The sequence below is a fragment of the Lutzomyia longipalpis genome, chromosome 1, assembly GCF_024334085.1.
Source record: "Lutzomyia longipalpis isolate SR_M1_2022 chromosome 1, ASM2433408v1".
Taxonomy (NCBI): domain Eukaryota; kingdom Metazoa; phylum Arthropoda; class Insecta; order Diptera; family Psychodidae; genus Lutzomyia; species Lutzomyia longipalpis.
Window position 1 is genome coordinate 13,222,128 of NC_074707.1, and position 23,417 is coordinate 13,245,544.

At 35.7% G+C, this 23,417-nt stretch overlaps 1 protein-coding gene across 1 annotated transcript; it reads right to left on the reverse strand.

Annotated features, from left to right (window-relative positions):
• Positions 1 to 1,895: 1,895 nt before the first annotated feature.
• LOC129788202 (protein neuralized) lies at positions 1,896 to 23,292 on the reverse strand. The gene is made up of 3 exons (XM_055824267.1): positions 22,987 to 23,292; positions 6,044 to 7,548; positions 1,896 to 3,277 (listed from the first exon to the last, which is right to left on the reverse strand). The coding sequence occupies exons 1-3, from the start codon at positions 23,015 to 23,017 to the stop codon at positions 3,020 to 3,022; spliced, it is 1,794 nt and encodes a 597-aa protein (XP_055680242.1). The 5' UTR covers positions 23,018 to 23,292; the 3' UTR covers positions 1,896 to 3,019.
• Positions 23,293 to 23,417: the final 125 nt, after the last annotated feature.

The following is a 23,417-nucleotide window of genomic DNA, read 5'->3' on the forward strand; positions in this document are numbered from 1 at the left end:
TTGCTGGGAAAAGCCGAGAAAATTTTCCCCGGACGACACACGGAATCCGGCGAAAATTTGCACAGCAGCTGCGCAAATAGCATCACCGTGATTGTGAATTAAAATGTAACATCCCACATCCCAAACAGCGTTCCTTTCGGCGCGATAGCACCACTAAGCTATTACAGCTCGGTGTGCCAGTGCTGCAGGAAAAACTGCCCGTATTCACGAAAAACCTGTAAATTCAATCAATAATTAATGATGGGTATCCCATGCCCATCCACCACACTGCTTAAGGATTAAATTTCTCAAAGATTCTCCTCAAATATTTACACCCCAATTCTACATAATTTTTATCCACAAAATAGATGAGAAGTATGTAGAATTTCCCATGAAATTGATAAGCCGGAATGATAACCGAAATATGCTATATACATAGGTAATGCGCTTTTTATGTGTGTGCGCTGTGAGCCGCTTCAAAAGCAACGGTCTACCCATTGGGCGGGAATTTCAAATTGGATTTTAAACTACCAACAGAAAATCAGAAAATCCCACAACCCCCCAGGAAAGTAAATACATTTATTGGTGGGAGATTGTGGGAAATTTATAAAAAATCCCTCATACATCGCGCAGTACATCACCTTGCAATTCAACTCAATTACCACCTTTCACTTTACGACAGGTGCAAATTATTATCCAATTCCTCCCCATAGAGAGTGAGCATACATAGCATCGATTGACTTTGATGGGAAGCGCAGTGGGGATTCCATTTGGTGCGAGAGCTTTTTGCATCTAAAAATTCTGCAGACAAGTATTTTTCAATTCATTCATATATTGGTGGTTACAAGTTTATCACTTTACATGCAAAAATTGAAATAAAAAAATGGAAAAATTGTTGCATAGTCTAATGGAAATGAAAATACTTTTCTTTCCTATATTATTTTTCCATGAGGGAAGTCAGTTGAAAAAGAAGTGCATCCATATTTCCCAACGACGTTTCAACTTTATTAAAATTTATATCATTTTTTGTCTTATTTGTTTCGAAAGTCAGAATATTCAAAATATATTCATATATTTTTCCAAAGTTCTTAGAAGAAAAATAAAGCACTTGGGAATAAATCATTATTTTCTTGCAAAAGGAATTCCATTAGATGAAGCTTTTAAAAGTTTCTTTGAAAGGAATTTATTTGCATCTGTATGGGAAAACGATTAGTTCCAGGAAATAAATTGTCAATGTACGTCAATTTTCCTGAGAATGTCAACAGTGACGTCATTATTGAATTTTTCAACATTAAAAAAGAAATGTTAGATATTTGACTAAATTATCTTTAACCAAAGACAAGACAAACGTTAGAATAAACGTCAGATTTTATTTAAAAAAAAATCAATCATTAGAAAAGAAATGTCAATTGTCAAAAAAACAAACGTCAAACGTTAAAATTAAAACAATTCTCATTCCAAACACCTTTTTAAATAAATTTAAAGAAATTATTCTCTAAGAATACCTCCTTGAATGAATTTCTGGCTATGCTCCTGATATGGATACTTACACACATTAGAACACAGAAAAAAACCATAATGATGACGTCATTGTTTCAATTTTTAAGCAAATCTTTATTACGGTTTTTTTTCTGCAGCCTGCAGAACAGATGCCACCTTTAACAAATTTGAACCTAATCCCAACCATTCTCAGTGGAAGATGAAAAGTTCCTCTACCGATTCCTCATATTAACCTGTTGTCCCATACAAAAACGAATAAACTCCTTTTCCTCATTCGATTTTCAAAAACTCTCATCCAAAACACATATTTCAACGCGTCACGGTGCGATGCTGCTGCTGCATTTCCTGCTGAATCGATGAACTCTTTCCGGGCTTTGCCAATGTGGAGGATAAATCAAGCAATAAAAAGGCACGAATTGATGCATAATTCAATGTTTTTATTCCATCTTGAGAGAGATTTATTTCGCTATTTTTTCTTCTTCAACATAAACGGAAGATTGAATCGATATTGAAATCGATGCAGCTACAACATCCATTTTTTTGAAAGAAAAAAAATCATTGAGATTCCAACTTACTGGCCACGTTAGGAATTTCTTTCTTTTATTTTTTTTTTTTTGGCAGAAGTATAACATCTCTACTATGTGTGTGTTTAAATTGTATTAAAATTTGGCATGTTAATTCCTTATGCTATTTCTTCATCATTTATTTTTTTACTTTAAATGCAACGTTTTTTTTGTCCTCTAGCTTATAATGTACTAAATATTGTTTTGTTGTATGTAAATAACAGATGTTATGCTAAAAAATAATAATTATATACTTTGGTCAAGTAGAAAGAAAATAAAATATCAAAGTGGGGGAAGATTAAAAGGTTAAAAGAGAGTGAAGTAAGATCTTTTGTGTTAAAATTTTGAAGAGAGCTTTTTGCGTTGTAAGTTTTTGTGCAAAATAAATAAAAATAATACATTTTTTTGTAATATAAACTATATGTACAGATCAGTCAGTTATAATTTATTTTTTTCCTTTTTTTTCGCTCATCTCTCATGCAAATTTTCGCCATTCAGCATTCTTTCTTTCCAATGATGACTTTTCCATTGAATTCTGCGGAAAAGTTAATTTTCTTTTATACAATGAATGTAAAATATACAAATTGTCACACATCATGAAAAAAACTTAATAAGGACAATATGGTCATGATAAATTGGATAATTCGTACGTTTGTGATGTTATAGTTATATCATTTTATATCATGAACATCATTGAAAATTGCTGTGCAAGTGCCTTTTATCCTAACCGCCTAAGTTTTGTTCTTAAGTGGCCACATTAGAGCCATTCATAAGTGGGTTTAATATCGCCAATGTTTGTGATGCTTTTCCCAAGCACCGCATCTCCTCGGGACACGTAATGTCCATTCAAGAAACAACACGAGATTCCCCATTTTGTGTTAATGCTATTTTGCTTGTTGGGTATATTTTACAAGTGGACTAATTCGTGGTCACACCGTCAAGTGTACGTACACCCCTTGCGTTCACACCGCTCCATATCATGACTTGTATGTCCTGATGACGTCATGGATTACCGCCCGGCAAAGTGGGCAGTGTCCACCGCCAATACCGCGCCACTGCTGGACAGCACACTCATAGCACATGCACATATGACCGCACATGTAGAGAACTGAGTCAATGGGATGCTCATAGCAGATGGTGCACTCTGTGCCAGCTCCACTAGGTCCACTTGCTCCCTCTTGTTGCCAATTGGCAGCGATTGAATTGACATGGTTGGACGATGACACTGAGTAGGGCTGCGAAAAAAAAAAGAGGGAAATAACACTATAAATCTTCACTTTCTTTTTGCTCATTTTCTTTTTGGGTGGTCCTCTCCTCATACTACCTACATCTATCTCTACAAGCACTCTGCAAAACATTTATTGTATCGTGATAAATTTTCGCAATTTTCTCTCTATATTCAAAGCTTCCCAACCTCCCCACATCCAACCCACAGACTTAAGCTTCTAAAGAGATTTTCTTTTAGTAGAGTTTTCTTAAAGGAATTTATGCAACGACATATGAAGGATGATCCTCTATCGCAGAACAATTTTAACCCATCTCATCTTGTAGGGGAACATAAAAAATAGAAGAATCGCGAGAGAAACTCCCCAATATCCACTGGGATCACATAGAAAAGTGTAGTGATAGAACAGTCCGGGAAAACATAACTTCAATTTGGGAACAACATTTAAATGAATAGGAGGAACTCCATTGTGTTCGACCAGCGTGGCATCGGGACCTCTTGAGCTTCTTTATAACCTTCCCAACCTTTCCTGCCTACCCGGATGAAGATTTGAATGATTTTTGCTTCACTTCTGTCTTTCCGGACTTCCCGTCGTTGAGTTTTTTTTTTCTTCTTGGAGTGCGACTCAACGACGGGAAGTCCGGAAAGACAGAAGTGAAGCAAAAATCATTCAAATCTTCATCCGGGTAGGCAGGAAAGGTTGGGAAGGTTATAAAGAAGCTCAAGAGGTCCCGATGCCACGCTGGTCGAACACAATGGAGTTCCTCCTATTCATTTAAATGTTGTTCCCAAATTGAGGTTATGTTTTCCCGGACTGTACTTTCACTGCACTTTTCGATGTGATCCCAGTGGATATTGGGGAGTTTCTCTCGCGATTCTTCTATTTTTTATGTTCCCCTACAAGATGAGATGGGTTAAAATTGTTCTGCGATAGAGGATCATCCTTCATATGTCGTTGCATAAATTCCTTTTCATGTATTTTTCGATTGTTTGAAAGATTTTTCTTTAGGATGTAAGAAAAAAATGATTTTTGACGTTTCGATTTGATTGAGGCCTTCTTCAGGGCACAGAATCGACTTAGAAAAGAAGAGTCTTCACGGTTATTTTGCTTTGAATTTTATATTGATAAACAAATCATTGGAGAAAACAATTTTAATATATATTATATTTTAGAGAATCAAACAAAGATAAGAAATCGCAAAAAAATGTTTTTTCTTCTACCTCACATAGAAAAAAAAGCCGGCAAAGATTTCCAGCAAAATGCAGAAATATTCGCGGCTATTACTCATTTTGTCCGTTTAAATGTTTCACAAAACATTCGCGACAATGTTTCATAGCGAAAAATTCATCGACGAAACATGATCGCGAATGTTTCGAAACATTCAAAGAGATAAAACGTTCAATTTGTGAGAAATCTTTGCCGGATTTTATTCTATGTGATCCCAGAAGAAAATTGTAAGTTTTTTGCGATTTATTCTTAATTTTTAATTCTCTAAAATATAGTGCAGGTCAAATTATTTTCTGCAATGAAATCAAAAATCTATATCAAAATCAAAAATCTTTTCCTTTTAACCCTTTCAAAGGATATTCCAAAATTCATTTCTCTTGCTTCTAGTCTAAGTGTTCCAATCCATTAGTGCATCAACATGGGTAGAGAAAGCAAAAAGAACAATCCCTTAACGTTTAATTTTAATCACAACTCAAGCATTTGGATCTCAACCCATCTCATTTATCTTCAATACGGATTCCAATGTGCAATTCACGATGGAACTGGGTTAATTCAACTGGACAATCAATATCAAATTCATTTCATCTGTCTAGAAGATTTTAGTTTCAACTGAGAAATAACTCTTTAAATTGCTTATTTTTTCCCTCCAACACACACCAAAAAGAACCAACAATTTATATTTTTACAGCAAAATTTTGAAATGGTGGGTATTTGTCTGTAAATTACTTTCCAGAACATTTGGTGGAAATAAAGAAAAACAAAAAGAATATATAACTGTGGTCTTGAGAAAATAATAGAGATGTTCACAGTGCGTAATTGATTACCAAGAGTCGCCACAACAGACTGCACGGAGCAACCGGAGCGACCATTACAACCGACATTTTGCTAATTAAAAGCATTCTCGTGTGCATTAAGTCACAAAGTCCCGAAATATATGAAAGTAATTAAAAAGAAATTGAAGTATATTTCATAAAGTAGCACTGCTAGTTCGCAATTTGTGGTCAGAGAGAAAGAATAAGAACCAAATGCTTCAATAAACATAACAATTTGTATCTCATAAATCACTTCTTTTTAAATTAAAATCATAAAAAGTAAAACTTTAAAGCTTTCCAAAGCTTTCTCAAAATAAATAATTAAGCTCATTCAAGATTTATTATCAAGCTATAAAGCCAAATGGACCATCTTTCATCAAAATATTTGGAGGATGTGTTCTTTCAGAGAGCTTTATTGCACACTACTGCATTAATATCCTTATTTTTAGTCACACCAAAATGTGATTCGTTACGTGATAGTGTTCACACGAAAAAAATGAAGAGGAATTTCCTTTAAAAATATCCGAATTGCATTTAAAAAAAGAGGAAGCTCTCCGGATAAGGAACATGGCATACATCCAAAATTCATTCATATACTTCTACAGCATGCAAAATTTGTGATGTGCATCACCGTGGAAATTTGGATGGATCAGGGAGGAGATTTATAGCCAAAGTGTGAAAATCCTTATAGGTCAAGTGGAGAGAGTAGTAAGGTTTAGGGATTTGTGAAACTCACCTCAATGTACGTGGCATTGCTTTGGGTTGAAAGGAGGGTTGAGCTGGGCATTCGTGGGGACAATTGTTGATTTGTAAGCACATCTGGTGGTAGATTGACCACAAGAACAGCTCCCCGTGGCTGCAATTGAATCATTTCCCGCGTTGGTGGGACACTGATTACCCGACTAGCCGATGTGCATGGTACTGGCATGAGTTTACGCTGCTCCACTTGACTACTCCCATGACTACTGATGCTGTTCATTGACTCCGAATTCGGCAGTTGCACCTGAAGGCGACGCGGAGAGGCATTTGGTTGACTCTGGGGCATGAGGGCGGGTTGAACGGCCACTGTGGCTGTTGGAATTTGTGGTGGTGGAGATGGTGGTGGAAGACTCATCACCCGGACACTCTGTGTGGACCCATAGACATCCAGAAAGGCATAGAGTTCCAGACTCTGATCCACGTGCATCACCACCGACGGTGGTCCCCCGTTCTTGCTTATCGTCACCTCACCCTTGACAGTGACACAGAAGGTGATTTCATCACCACGATTTGGCGTAGAGGCAATATCCTTACTCACAACCCAATACTCAGGTCGATCGAGCAGGAGATCCGAATCATCGGGCAGATCTGTGGGCATCAGTGTGGCCGGATCGCACGATGTTAGTCCCAGAGCGAGAGCACCAACGTACATTGTTTCAGTCCTAAGAACTTGTACAATGAGAATTTCCCCGATTCTAAGTGGACGGGCTGTGAACACATATCCCTGACAGAATTCCGTATCCATTCGCGATGCCACACACCGATCCATCGAAAGCCGTATGTTGCGCCCCTTTGTTCGGTGAAAGGGCACCGGCACGAGTGTCGTACCCGCAGGTGGTGTAAAGCGAATTGGTGGTAGAATCTCATCCGTACTCCCCTGCACCGAGAGTGCTTGCATATTTGGCATAATCCTCTCAACTTCGGCATCTGGAAGTGAGTGTCGTGGCTGATAACGGTGATTTATGTAATTTCTCGAATCAAGAAACTCAATGGCCGTACAATTCCCATAGATATCCACAATTGTCCACAGGGGATTCCTTGTTTCAATGCCCGGTATAAAGACACCCTTCTCCTCCCCATTAATGCCAAAGTGCACATCCCCCGAGGCTGTGACGTAGTAAAAGAGAATATTATCACGTTCGCAGTAGCTCTCATTGAGCGCCTTCACCCAGTATCCCGGTTTATTGGTCAAATCCGGACAGGCATATTTGGGAAGTCCATACCGCAGTGTCATTGGGTCGTTGTATGTAAAACCAAAACGTATGACACCACTCCAGTTATTCGATATTTCATTGAATTTAATGCAAACACGCTCATTCACCCGCACAGGACGTGAGCTAAATGTGATGCCTTTGCAAAAGCTCTCATGACGTCGTGCCACACGGCGCTCATTTGAAATCCGAATATTCTCCCCATGTACCTGATGGAAGGTCAGCGGTGGAAGATTATTGGGACTTGGACATGGGACAGCACTTCGTGTTGCTAAAAAGAAATCAAAAGAAAGAAATATTCCTTTTAGCAATATTTTCTCAAAGAACATCCTCTAAAAGAAGTTTTTGTGAATCCAATAAAAATTCTCTTTATGCTTGAAAATCCTCTTCCAAGGATTTTTCTTGTGTTTCATTTTCTTGAGTTACAATTCTTTTCTTAGAACATAGTGTGGCATTATAGAATTTCACTCTCCCTCTACGAATTCTCTATTATTATTCTTTACGATTCCACGTACCATCGCAATCACATCAGCCCGGTCTCACGGAGCAATTTGAGGTCTTTTCTGGAAGGGAAACATCTGCTTGCCACATGCTCTCTCATCGTGAGTACCAAAAGATGAGCGACTCAAAATAGCATTTACCCTACCCCTCCCTTGTAGCCGAAGGACCTCAAAATGCCTCAAAATTCTCATACACACAGCAGCGCTCATTTCTGAGAGATCTTCACCAAAATTCTCCTACCCCTCAAAAAAAGATGGAAAGGTAAAAATGGGCAGATGAGCCAGATGTTCACATAATGCACCAATAGGTAGGACCTAAACAACAGGGGACACACATGGGAAAACAAGAGGTACCATTGAAATGCATTCTCTCTCCCTCGTGCTCAACATCTTTTCAGAGACTTTCTTTCTGCATTTTCCACCCGAAGAGAATCAATTTTTATCTTTTGTCACAAACAGCTGGCTCACATATTGGAGATAAAAATAAAATCGAGACACCCCTCATACAAAAAATTCTTACTATGGGAAAACATATTCAATTATATCTGGAAAAGTTAGAAAGTTCTTGGAAATAGAAGTTAAATTTAAACAAAAATGTCCCCGCAATGTGAATTTAACTGACAAATTTTGGTGGGGGCATGTCTCCCGCTTTGACACGGAGTATACAGTAATGAGCGACAGTGTTCAGAAGAGAAATCTTGAGAAATCTAATGATGCCAGAAAAAGTGTTTTAGGAAAATTATTTTAATATTATTTTAATGTATTTATGCATGTTTGAACAATTTTGCCGATGTATAATATTTCATAGATACTGAAATATAAAAAAAAAGAATCGGATTTTCCATTTCCGTTTGAGATCTGCTAGAAAAATATGAAATCTGTTAACAAAAAAAAAATTCTGTGTCTTTGAAAATGCATAAAGTCCTATTACCTCACACTACATAAAATCCAATTAACTATCAGAAAATTAAAGTCAATCATAACGCGTCCAGTTATTAGAGTTGGTATACCACAACGCGGATGGGTCAGTCTATGCGTTGTAATTTAATTTGTGAGTAGTATTAGTAGGCAAAGTCGATTTTTTTGTAAAATTTAGCAATTTGACAGATTAAAATGCTAATATCTTAAGTTCTATTAGACCCACAGAAATTTCTTGATTAGTTATGGAAAGGTCTTGAAATAAGCTATAATTTGACATATATCTCAATGATTTTCAAGGTCACCTCTAGAACACAAAATGGCGGATTTTTGTTTCACAAAAAGAGTTTTTCGCATTTTTCGTCCTGAAGGAATGATTCTAGAGGTTTCTGATGTTCCAAGAAGTTGTAGAGTTTTGCAAAACCTTTAATTTGATACTAAATTGAGCCAAATCGGACAGACCGTTCAAGAGATATGGCTCTTAGAACTTTTCAAATTCAAGAATTTTTCAAATGGCCATATCTTCTAAACGGCGACATAGATTTTCTTTATTTTCGGACTGGTGAAAGATATTGAGTCAGGCTATAACATATTAAAATTTAAAGGAAATCTATAACAGATGTTGGGAGATATTACCCCTTAAAGTTAGGCAATTTTTGTTTTTGTTTTTAGCGCCTCTTGCGGATGTTTTTGAAACTTGGAATGTTCTAGGCAGTTGTAGGGCTTCTTGAAACCTTTCATTTGATACCAAGATGGCCAAAATCGGTCAAGCCGTTCTTGAGTTATATCGAAAAAACTCTTTTTGCTTTAGGCCGCCATATTTGCTAAACGGCTTGACCGATTTTCAAGTATGAATTATCGATGAAAACGTCTCACTGAGCACTACAACATACTAAAATTTCAGACCTCTAGCTATAAGGGAAGTGGTTGACGGTATTTCAAAATGGCGGACGGCGGCCATCTTGGATTTTGAAAATGCGAAAAAATGAAATTTTACACCCACATTTCTATAAAAAACTTCAAACCGAAAGTCTCTATCTGTTACCGTTCTCGAATTATAAGGCAAAGTTTGGACGACCGGAAGGCCGGCCGGAAGGCCGGCCGGCAGGCCGGCCGGATCAAAAATTTTCCACCACCATTTTCGTAATGTGGGAAGTCTAAAACGTGCTCATACCAAGTTTGAGCCCGATCTGAGGGGGTCGGTTTTTCCGACGATTACAATACTTGGTATGCCACGATTGTGGTATACCAACTAATTATTTCCTTTTCATTGAATTTCAAAATTTCAAAATTCTCTAAAAAGTTTTAAAGTTTCTCTCACAGATCTTAATTTCAAACGCAAAAGCTTCCCAAGGTTAATAAAAACTTTTAATTTTCCTGAACATGAGAGCTTTCCAAAACTTATAAATTTCTAAGTTTTAGTGCAAAGAAAACAGCAATTTTAATATAAATTTAAATAAAATGAATCAATTTATGTCCATCACCGTTCTTTTGCCAAAAATTTTGCTACATTAAACTTTCATGTGAGACCATTTCGAGGTAAAATAGCGCGTGAACGAAGAGAAATATGTATATAGAAAGTAGAAAGCATAAATGATGATTTTTTTTGGCAAGATAGCTAAAGGAAATGTAGCATAGTCATAATACGTATATAAATTGACATGTTGAGAGGGAATTAAGAAATTCTCTGCTAAATTCCATTTCTCATTTCCCCACAAAGAAGTCTCTCTTCCTCCCAAAAAGGATTATAATCTCTCTCTTTGACACCATCGCACATAAAAGTTTGAGTGTCGCATATAAAAAGTTTTTCCCATCGTCTTTTTTTTGATGAGGAAAATCTCTCTCTTTTTGGGAGACTTAATCGCATTTGACTTGGATATATACATTTAGCTGTGTTAAAAATGTAGAGAACCGGAGAACTGCACATCTGCGTATGTAATTTTCAAGATAATGTCAATGGGGGATTGTGTGGTTTGCAATACCCTCGAGAAATTCTACACACTTTATCGCATATTCCATATTAATAGGAAAACTCACCCTTAGAGAGTTGAATTTTCATCAAGTGGGGGAGTGTGTATCTTATTCATTATACCCATAACACACACACTGTTTATCCGCTTCAGGAGGAATGTAGTCATGTCATTCCAAGGACAATCCCTCCTCGTAAACCACAATAAACTTGTCGGGAGATTAATCCTACACGGACTAACCGCGAGGATATTTCTCTCACTCTCAACATACAATATGCAACGTCACAGCGCGCAAAATAGTGCGACTATGAGGCTTTACAATATGGCTAGGAATTCCATATGTGTGTAGTATTTCGTGCCTCTTCAATTATTCACTCGCCATCCCAATCAAAGGGTTCAAAGTCGTGCAGATATTTTCTACGAAATTCAATTGCTAACAACGCCACTTCTTTAAGGGGGGTTCTCATCTTTCGCTCTGTCGAACCTGCAGATGTATCCATATGCCTTACAACTTATTATTTATTATGGTTGAAAGAACAAAGAATATATTATCTTCATTTTGAATAATTATTTACGCTCATATACTACGTGTTAAATTTTTCCTCATACTATTACATACCTACATACAACACCATCTCTACACTTGAGAAATCATATATATTTTCAACGCTCAAGTGATGGACAAAACTCTCTTGTATTTTTTTTTCTTCAGCCAAACCACAAAAATTATTATATAAAACTATGGTTTTATAAAGTTTTTTTTTGGGTTGCCCCCATATACATATATTCTCTAGAGAGAAAAAAAATATACTGGTGTACATGAGGCTTTTATCAACAGGAAAAGCGACATTGAGTTCAGCAGACCCAACAGCTGCAACTTCCCTCAGCATTTGTTCACCAATATCCTGTTTTGAGAGAAACGAGGGGTTCGAAAAATGTAATGTGCACAAACACACACACACACGTGGGATAAACCCCTCGAATAACGAGGGGTGAAAATGTCTAAAATGGAAAAATGTGTTTTCAAACGTCCCTTTTCATGCACCCTGAAAGATCAACGTACAAAATTTTCATTTTGCAATTTCAGAGAGAATTATTCCACATCGTATGAATTATAGATGAATGAGATTTCCCTGAAGAATTTACCCCCTCTGAGATTTTGCAAAAGAAGTGTTATCTCATGCTGCGAAATGATGAGGAAAAAAGGGGAAAATTAGTTGCACAAAATAAAATTGAACCGAATTACACACAGATGAAATGAATTTTGCAAAATTTAATGATTTGCTGAAAAGAAAGCAATCATTGTGCTAACAATTCAAAAAAGTGTGGTATTCTCAATAACGTGTATTTTTATCTCAAATCATCAGTGCGAAATAATAATTAATTTTATTGGAATATTAAGTCAGCATTTTTTAGCAATTAGTTCTATTCTGTCAGCAGATTCTTCTGTTCTGTGAGAAAATACTTTAATACTTTTAGCAAAAGATTGTAATCTGTAAGCAGAATCTTTTATTCTGTAAGCAGGTTGTTTTATTTTGTCAGCATTTTTTTTTATTATTGCAGCAGATTTCTTAATTCTGTTAGCAAGTTCTTCTATTCTCTGAGATTATACTTTTAATTTTTAACAAGCAGTTTAATTCTGTAAGCGGATTTCTCTATTCTGTCAGCAGATTCATCTATTCTGTAAGCAAATTAATCTTTTCTGTCAGCAAACTATTATATTTTGTCAGCAGATTCTTCTATTCTGTAATTATTTTTTACAATTCGATCACCAAAAAATTCCTTTTATGATTTTTTTTATTTTGCTCTGCGAACTTTTCTCAGAGATTCGAAAGAACTAAAAGAGAGATTTTAAGAATTCATGCTGAATTTACCTCTCTCTCAATTTCATTTAAAATTATCTACAAAGATCTTTCACGTTATCTTCTTCTTCCGCCAATTTTCCTTTCCAATATATTTCAACATCTTTTAGTTTTCTTTCCAACTTGTGGATCATTTTATATTGTATAAAAGTTCTCTATGGAAAATGGAAAGAAACAAGTAAAATATGCTGTGAACATGACCATGAAGTGCTTAAAAAGAATTTCGTGAATATCGTGGTGAGGAAAATAAAATAATACACATTTGTGAATTAAGGAGTTAACTTCCCCGGAGAAATACATGAAGCAGAACTTTGAATTTCCTGTAATTCTTCTTGAATTTCTCTCCGACATTCTTCATGCAACAGTGAATTTGTGCATTTTTTGTCTCTCACTCACGTACATATACCTTCCTGCAATAAGCTGCAATGGGGATGACGAACGATTTTTCTTTCTGTGAATATATCAAAGCCATGAGCGCGCGTATTAAATTGCATACACATATATTGAATTGTAATATGAAATTGTGATTGAAGTAAATTGAAAGAGAAAAAAAGAAAATATGCGAGATGAGTGAAGAAGTTGAATATATCCGAGGAGTTGGACACGAATTTTCAGCAAATTCCCACGGTTCAGATTTCATCATATAACAACCAATATTAGAGAATGCAAGAAGCGAAGACGGAAAAGGTCAAAAAGTGAACGCTCACATGGGGCCCCATCGCGAGAAGCACTACGGTGGGAAATGCGTCAATTTTCTCTCTCCATCGTGTCGTACAGACCTCATGCACAGCCACACTTGCAAAAATTATTTTATACCTATATGCCTCTTTAGTGTCTCACAACGTGTTTTTGTTGCGAATTAGAAATATATAAATATCGCGCGATGTTTCCATTTATTGCATTATTATGAATGAAGTTTTCTCCCCTTTGGATGATGAAGAATTCAATATAAAATTCTTCGTCTCCGTGAGTATCTCACATCATCGTACACACATTGCCCGAGGGACAGGTCTCATAAGAAATTTGATAAAAAAAGAATTCACGACAGCGTGGATTGGGACGAAAACAATTGAATAATGGAACGTTTTAATTTAAATCGTGACTTGAAAAGAATAATACTGTGTGATTGTCCTAGAGCGAGAGAGAGAGACTTTCTACATTTTAAATGCATTTTTGGTGCAATCAACGCAAAGTACACGAAAGGATTGATTAATGTTGTATTGGAAGATTTTTCAATGAAAAGATTCAATACAATGGGTTTGGTAATGAATTTTTGATTTTAGAAAAATCTCCTCTAAACACACTAAAAGCCATTAATATTCATTAAGAAGAATGCATTGTTCAAATGATCTGACAACTTGGAATTTTTTTTCAACAAAATACTAAAGTAGTGAGTGAATAGTTGAAAGAGATAAAACTCACAATTTTATCAAACTTTTAACTAATACTATGAATATTTTTTTCTTTATACAGCCACGGTCTGTTTGAGGCTAAAAGCTTTGGGAGCTTATGATTCTCAGATCGGAGTTTTAATAAAGAAAACCGGAAGTAACATGTAACATACTTAACTTTGGAATTACAATAAAGATTAAAAAGCATCCAAATTAGGCAAATAGAATAAATTCTCGTACATAAGAATAACGATCTAAAATAGCTTTGGAATCTCTATGGGAAAATACTTTCCATGTTAAACATGCTAAAAAGCACAATAAAGAGACCCATACAAGAAGTTAAAATGGCTCACAACACTATCTTCGTGACTAGCCAGGTGTAATTGTTTAAATTTCAAAAATTACCACGCTCTAAATGCTCTCTTGTGAAAAACATCACCCAGTTGATATTTTGTAACAAATACCAATAAAAGTCAAACCGAGAAGTAATTCATTTCTCTACATTACCAATAATCTCATCTTTACTCAAGATCATCATTCCCTCTTCTAAACACTGCGCGTCACCCACTTCTCCTTCTTCGTATTTGTCGTGTCTCTTTTCTCTCTAATATATACATGAAAAACTATCTATAGACCAATTAACTATGGCAAAAGATTCCCACGGCAGCAAAACGGTTTACATCAAAAGAAAGCTTATGGTGTATTTGTGTTTGCAGCATTAGTGTTGCAATTGCCAAGAGGAAAAGACGATGAGATATGCAATAAATCATTGTTTTTTCCTTAGAATTTGTTTTTTAATCTTCTCAATTGATTTTGACAATATTTATTTTAAGAAATAAAACTTCTTTGTAAATACTAACCTAATCCCATGCGCAATTTGATTTTCTTAAGAAGTTTCATCTTTCGCTGAGTTTGTGGTACATAGAGATCCATATTTTTGCATGAGCACGGTGCTGGTCCACCACTTCTGCACGCCTCCGCTAGCTCATTCTTATTCTTGTGAACACTTGATAAACCCATTGCTTCTTACACTTTTTGACTATATATTATTTTCTTTTTTTATTGTTGAACTCTTTTCCCAATTTTATCAGAAAGCACCAATTTTTTTTATTTAAATTTATTCTTCGTTTGATTTATACGCGAGAAACTTGGAATGAATTTGTTAATAAATTCCTGTCGTTTTTTTTTTTGGTAATTAAAGTCAATTCATTTCCTCGAAACTATTTTGGAAACTACACAACTTCCTCTTTGGACAAAAAGGCGTTGCATGAACTTATGGTTCCCCCGGCGGATCCGCAACAACCCACAACCACTCGCGACAGTGTCTCTCAACAAACTGATGCCAAGACCCTATGAAGTGAGTGTGATTTGTGTGATACTCCAAAGCACACAGAATAAGCCGAGCGTCGAATACCACTCAACTCCCTTCCCATCATTTCTTCATCGTGGTCTCTTCTCCTTCTTCTTCAATGGTTTTACTACGCCACATACAACATGTGAACCGTGCTAAAAGTATGCAGACACACGCAATTTTTACAAATATATATACAAAACCCCAAAACTATCATTGAGTATACATATATGTATAATACAGTTGGTTAGGTGATAGCATAAATTTCCATGGAAATTGATTTAAATTGAATTTAATCGAATATCCAGAGATATCGCAAATTTAATTCAATATATAGAATTTTTATTGGGAGAATAATGGGTTTATTTTTAAAAGCAGAAAAATCTCGAATATATTTTGAATTTGACAAATAAATCCACATCAAATGCTTTTTGGAACGATTAGAAAGGTGTTAGAATGACAGTAGATGCTAGAAAAAAATCTGACTATCTGTGAGATTCGAACTCACAATCTTAATGTACCAAGAATAAATTATAAATTGACGCGTTTTTAACCACTGTACCACCAAAAGAAACATTTGAGAAATGGAAAGATTAAATTTTTCTTATTAATTTATGATTTTTCAGTGTGAAATATTTAATTTTCCTCAAGAACACTTTCTTTTTAACAGACTGTACTACTCACAATTGACTGCCCCGCAATTCCATTGGCTCGAAGCTGCAGAGAAATAATTAGGATAAATTGCTTCTTCACCCTAAATTGAACCGTCTCTATACTAAAGTCTAATTGAAGCAACCAAACTATTCCCCCAATCATCGTTTGGGGCACCTCTTCTGCATAAAATCAAGGATTATCATTCCTTATCATGCAACCCAAACATTCCTATATCGATCAAATATATAGCAGAGTGTGTGTGCACGGCTGATAAAGGGCACTGGCAGCTGTTACTCCAAAACAATTAATACCCTCTCAAGCTGCTGCCACGCGCCTGTAGCCAATGGCAGAGTAGATATTTGGGGTCTGTTTCATCATTCAGCCGGCAGCTTGCATGACGTTTTTTTTTTACACCACACGTCTTCTTCTCCTCTCTCACTTCCCTCTTGGGACGCGTATATTTCTGATCATTGGCAAAAGGAAATACATACGACAGACTTAGCTTTGCGTTCCATAAGGCAGATGTATCCACATTGGCGCATTAATGCGTCAATGATGATGGAAATGGGGAGCGCATACCCAATGTGTGCCTTTTCTTAATTGGATCAATTCATTTCACTTCGCGCGCACCCAGGGCAATGAATTCTTAAAGATGTTTTCAACTTGAAGAAAGTGGACAAATTATATTTTAAATGCATGACCAAAAAGTAAACCTTCCACGCGAAAAAAAGCTGGACACTATCACAGATGCCTTGTTAATGAAAATCATTAAAAATCGGAAAAGGTGCTTGCAAAATGTGGCACACCTTTGTTCTTCTGGCATGTCCAAATGGACACTGCAAAATACTTCTTAAGGAGGAAATTGAATTCTTTTCAAGTATTTCCTTTGTGATTCTTTTGGTAAATGAAACTCTTCTCAAGAAGTTTTTCTTGGGAGATCTCATTAAAAAAATGACACTGATACCACCCATTCATGTTAGACCATTGTGGATTATTACGGAAAGGGTTAGGTGATGATTTTCTCAGGGGTTTTAGTTGCAAAAGGAATGAAAGATCCTTTTAATGTGTTAAGGATTTCGCATAGATTACTGCTGTATATCCTAATCTTCCTTTACGCATTTCTCCTTTGAATGTTTCTCTAATTAGAAATATCTAACATAAATGCAAAGGGGTTTTGGGTTAATCCTTTCTGCTGAACCCTAACGGTCAAAAAGGACTTGACATGTAATTTGGCGTTCTGAGAATTTCTTTGAGGAATTTAATTAGAAGTCTTGAGGTCTTTTACCACCTGATTTTACTGGAGCACAGTTTGGGAGTTAAGTGATTCAAATCATGCCTTATTTCTTATCCAAAACTGTCCGTCATTCAAATAAATCAAAATTCTAAATTACCTACATTATTTATGATCTCAAAAATCAACATAAAGATCTAAAAGCAAGAAACTGGAAAATTGGTTCATGTTTAAAAAAAATTACTTTGAAAGAAATCTTTTTTATTTAAAATTCCTAATTTCTCTGCATCTTTTACAGAAGATTTTACAATTTTTTTCATAGTCAATAAACTTCTAAAAGTAACTTCTAAGGCGGTTAACAACCGAGCCTTTGGGTTATTGCTTTTCTCAGTAATGAACAATGAAAGCGATTTATTGCAATTATTATTTTTTTATTATTAAATAAATATATTTAATATTAGACAATCAACCAATATAAGTGTTTATTAGAGCACAACAAGCAGCTCCGGCAAACCCAAAATATATGTTTATAACCTTTTTTCAAATTACATTAAACATAATATATTGTGTCACGTGCCGGTATGAGTGCATAACATTAATGAGTTTCGGAGTATGCTTCCACCTCATTTTAGGCTCAATAAATTTCATTGTTTTAAATTTGTACCAACGACAAATTGAACAATACCTTATTATTTTGAGATGTTCTGTGCTATTAAATTAATTCATTTAGCTAAATGCGCCCACGTGAGATGAGTTCAAATGGAGGTGTAATATTCTGTGAGAAATTTTTGCATAAAATTAATTTTTGTGCAGACTCTCGCTTTTAACACCTCAGGCTTAGTGGGTGACTTTTTTACAAAAACCAAAAATTCTCACGTTCACTACAAAAATGGGAAAATCGAGATGAAAAGGAATTTTTTTCTATACCAGCATATGCCTTTTCTGACATCTGTCCTTTGGACCGGATTCACAAAAAGCGTATCCATTTATTAACAACACGCCATATAGTGGATGTTACATAAGAAATGTGGGAAGTCTTTTGTAATGTTTTCAGTGATTTTTTAGAGTTTTTTTTTCAAAAATAAATAAATCCATTTATGTGCAAAACTAATTTTGAATCTCCATGATGAATAAAGAACACGTTTCTATCAATTATATAGCCTCACTCTTGAGTAGGTTAACATTTAACCTGTATTTGTCCATAAATTTTATTTTATTGATTTTTTGGAGTAGGAAAAACGCAACATTTTTGCAATCAGCGACGTTTCGAATAATTTCGAGTAATTTCGAAACGTCGCTGATTGTAAAAAATGATGAGTTTTTCTTACCTCTTCTCCACCATTTTTCCGGGGAATTTTCATTAAAAAAATACATTTAAAGACTTCCATTAAAAAATATTTTTTCAAGTAAAAATTTATCTAAACTTTTATCACAAAAAACTTTCATTTCATATAAATAGACCCAATGAGGTGTGTATATTATGTACAAAAATTTGTATTTTCTATATCTCCTCTTTCTCTTTCATTCGCTCCCCTCAATGCACCGTCGTCGGTTCCATAATAGAGTCTCATATATAGAGGGCAAAAAGCACACTGAATTGATCTCTTGCTTAGGTAAAAAGTCTCTCCCAGAGCATAGGTATAATAGTGGGAGAAAGAGAAAACATAGGGTATGAGGGAAACAAGACCATAGGTATAGTAGAAAATGCCATGTAAATAGAAAGCATACAAAGAGGAGATAGTGAAGGTTCCTTCAGTGCATTGCCTTACAAATCTCTCTACCTCCACCATCTATTTAATGGTTCCTTCAGCAATCTGTGAGATTTAAGATTCTTCGAAATAGTTGAGGGATGACACGACATAGAGAAATATTGGTGTATTTGTGGGATTGAGTTTCAGTGCGATCTGTAGCACAGATGAGATTTTCTTCAAACACACATCACCAAAAATTTCTTTTCATTACATCTCCTTCATCTCTCTCCTATTTACTTTATTTATGACCCAAATGATTTTCTTGCATTATTCAATCAAAACTTCCGTACACTTGCATTTCTTGCACAAGAATAATATATCTTGAGGCTGTATGATTTTTGTTCAAAGCGGACGTATATAAAATAAATTTATATTATAAATAAATATTTAAATGTTAGAGGATGTTGCTAAAAAGAAACTTACTCTTCCTCCTCGGTCGTCGTCTCTGATACACTGATGATGTGTTTCGTCTACGATATATTTTCACTTGAATATGAATTGAGTTCATTTTGGGACAGAAAATGAGAAGCTTTTAGAAGAGAAAAAAAAGAGCCACAAATTTGTCATTCAACTGGCAAACTTGTTGATTCTCAAGATATCTTATAATGCTTCTTTCCCATACAATTAGCCGCTATTTCCGGTCACCAGTAACTTTGCGCGCGCTCTTTCTCCCAAGGCGATTTTTTCTTCTACTTCTTTCTTCAAAATAGGAATCCTATAGGTCTCACGGGATGTAATCAAAAGATTTTCCCCCTTTCGTCTATGCTGCCTGTGCGTGGCGCGTTTTCTAGGTATGTTTTCGAAATCAAAAATGAAAATCACGTCTATTTTACAGCAACGTTCCAGCAACACTGGGACTGTGTGGTAGCATGAGTGAGAAGACAGGGCACATGATTTCATTCTTTGTTCGCTCCAATATAAACTCTCACAACCACCAGCCTTTGAGGCACTCTTGCGTGGTGTGGCCTCTCTTGTGCGATCAACAAATGCTCCCAACATTTTTCAGAATAAAAGCCACCAAGAAATTATGTATACCATAATCACATGATACTTACATCAGCAAACTCAAAATGTTGGTAATAATTTTTATGAATTCCCCCTTTTGCCCCATTCTACGGGGAAGTTGTATGTACGTACATATACATAAGGAAACTTATATTCTCATACCGCAATTTCCCCGTCTCACTCTTTCCGAGGAAATGAGCCAAATATTTGCAAAAAGCGCTTCTCTATTTGTTGATCAAACATTTTAGATGGCACTTTGCCTTTTTTTTCGCCCATCGTAACCATTTTTTGGTCATTTCGTCTTCAGCTGTGTTCATGAAATCCCCACACAGAAGAACATTAATTCATTAGCATGGCCTCTACCCAAAACTGCCTCCGCAAATCAAACATCATTTTTTCTCATTCATAATATTAGCAATAAAATCTAATGTCCTTTGTCACATGAAACTCAATTATTGCCCAATCTCCTCATTTTTGGCTTTATTGCCCTGAAGAAAAGGATATTATCGTGCTGCTATATTGATTAAGAAATAATTACAATCGCCTTCTGTCCAAAAACAATCCAAAATGCAAGAAATAGCCCTCATCTGCTTCATTTCTCTTGGACGTCTCACAACATTCATTGGCAGGATAATTCATTGGAATTTCATGAGCTCGGCACCTGCCACGATGTAGTTGCATCTGTTTCTTTACGAATCATTTCGAGTGTTAATTTGAGGAGAGCTCGCAAGATGCATTTAGATTTCTTTGAGTAATTATGAGGAAGACTTTTAGAAATCTTGGATTTGATTTAGGAAAGAATACAAAAAAAGGAACCATGGCCAGCAGCTGGCTAAATTCCTTTGAGAAATGTGTCTTTGTATTCTTTCCTTATGTCTTTTTATCAACATTTCTTGGAGTTTTTTTGTTGTTGAGGAAAGTGATGTGATAAGAAGAAACTATAAATTCTGTTGCTGAGACATGAATTTTTTTAGTTTTAAGAATATAAGTCAAACTACAAAGAATCCTTTAAAAGACCTATATTCATTTTATAATAAAAAATTCTATAAGAGAATGCAACAAAAAACTATTTTGATACGAAAGATTATCAATAAAAGGGACCTTGGAAAAATTGTAGTTAAAATTCAGACTAATAAGAAAAGCGTGAAAATTGTCAAAAATTTAAAGGGCATGAAAAATTGCAAGTTTTCGCGTTTCAGGGTAGTTTTAGAACGTTTCGAAGGTTTCATTCCCTTTTCATCAGGCATGTAAAATAGACGGAAAACTTTTGTCATAAATTACAATAATAAAACTAATTATTAAGCAAAGGAACGTTCAATCTTTATTAATTTACTTTCACAGAAAATATCTTGCCTTTCTCAAACAATTGTATTTTTTTTTGAAAGAAAACAAATAATGCCCTTCTTGGACATCATTACATCAAAATTATGTTGCACATAATCTCATAAATGTTCCATATTTCCACTAAATCTTCTATTCCTTTTCTCATTATTAATATCTCGACTATTTGTTTTCAAATTACCAAACAACATTAATTATTTTAATTGCTCTTCTCGAGTGATGAAGAATTTCTAACTCAAATAGATCGCGATCATAATTCCCCGAGACTATACTTGACTTCTTCTGTATGTTTGGGTGTAAGCTGCTGGGTAAACTCTATCAGCAACCGATGAGTCATAAAAAGCAATAATTGAAAATTTACGAGACTTTTCCCAAACAAGCAAGTTAATGCTTTTTCCGCCAATTTTCTTCTCAATGCTGTGGGAAGAATATAATCGGATAAATTGGAAAACTTTACAATTGCCCAACCATTTCGATTGGAAAAGTTGAGTTTGCTGAAAATTTTTTTCTTGTTATAATTGCAAAGAAATGTTAATCGGCACATTGCGGGGGGTGAAGTGAGAGGAGAAAAGAGGGGGGGATCTTCGTACCCTACAAGTGTGGCAAACTGACATTGTCTGTGGTGGCATTTTATGCATGCAATGCTGAGGCCAACATATAAAGGCATCATCTGCTCACTTGCACCTTTTGTTGGCAAATGGCTAAGTTTTGTAATTTGGCGATGGTCACCTGCTTTATCTTCTTCTGTGTACCTTCGAGAGTGCGGTGCACCGAATATTTCTCATCTACAATATAATATACATATATATTGATTTATGTAGGCCCGGGAGAAATGAGCCCCGAACGCCGTATGCTGTGGCTTTCCCTCTAGCAGATGCTCAATCATTTCCTTCTATATCAATTTGGGGTGGAGTCTCACATTGGGACAAAAGGTGCGCATCCCCCAATTTTTTTTCCATGAACTGTTTCTTGTCAAGGATGATCAGGAGGATTAGAAAACCGGTTCACGACGTGGGGGAGCCAAAGGGGGGAGAAGGCTTCTTGTGATTTGCCATTTCATTGAAGATCGTCTCGTTTGGATTCCCATCATGCACAGAGTTCCGGTGATGTACGGCAAAAATAAACAATCTCGTACGCTTCATGACTACACCCATACGATTCCTCATCACCACCAGAGTGATATGAGAGAGATTCTCGCCTCTCTCGTCTCATTGATGTATTATGGATTACCGTATTCCCATCGCGTTTCCGTCGCCCGCAGAAACTAGTAGAGCGGCGCCAAGACTCTCTCGGGCCACACTGGCTCCAATGATGAAGTTGAGTCAGGAGAAGCAACAAAAAAATCACCCTTCCCGCAGCAACTTATTTCTCACAAATTACTTGACGAAAGACCATAATTGCTCTCAAGAATGTTAGATAACAAATAGTTTTTTTCTCTCTTTGCCTCCACCACAGTTATGTTGTGATAAAATTTCCAGCTATTGAATGTCTTTTAGTGCGTGATAGGATGGGAATTTTGTGTGCAAAGGCACGTGGATGGCAAGCCCAATAAATGGCAATTTATAGGAAGATGAACTCATGGAGAAGCAGTTGAGGAGACTCACGGAAGTTGCGGGATGCTGCAAAAACAACTGACTCAGCGGTCTCTGCCAGCTTTCTCAAACAACTTCCCGAGTTCAATAGCTTCTCAATTTATTTGCATTGTAGTTTCCAAGATAAAAATAAAAATTCTTACTTGTTTTGTTGGTTGATATTCGAGTTCCCATTTTTCTCCCAAATTTTTTGCAGATGCACTTCCTTGTTCCTGGACAATGTTTCTCAGTGAAACTCCCTTTACATGACTCCCACGGTGAGGTGATGCTTCAAACTGACTCCGAGAAGGGTTTATCACATTCCAAATATCTCTTAAAATCTATTTAATCACTATTTAGATAAATTTTTTAAAGAAAATCCCTATTTTTACATCATTTTTCTCAACATTTCACTTTTCTTTGACGGCAAATTCTGACATTCCGGTTGTCAACAGAACAATGAATAAAATACACCAAAATGACAGGAAGTAAAATAATTTGTAATAAAATCTTGGAAATGTATTAATTTAATTTAAATTAACCATTAACCTTCAATTTATTCTAAAAATCATGGATAAAAGAAAATGAATTAAAA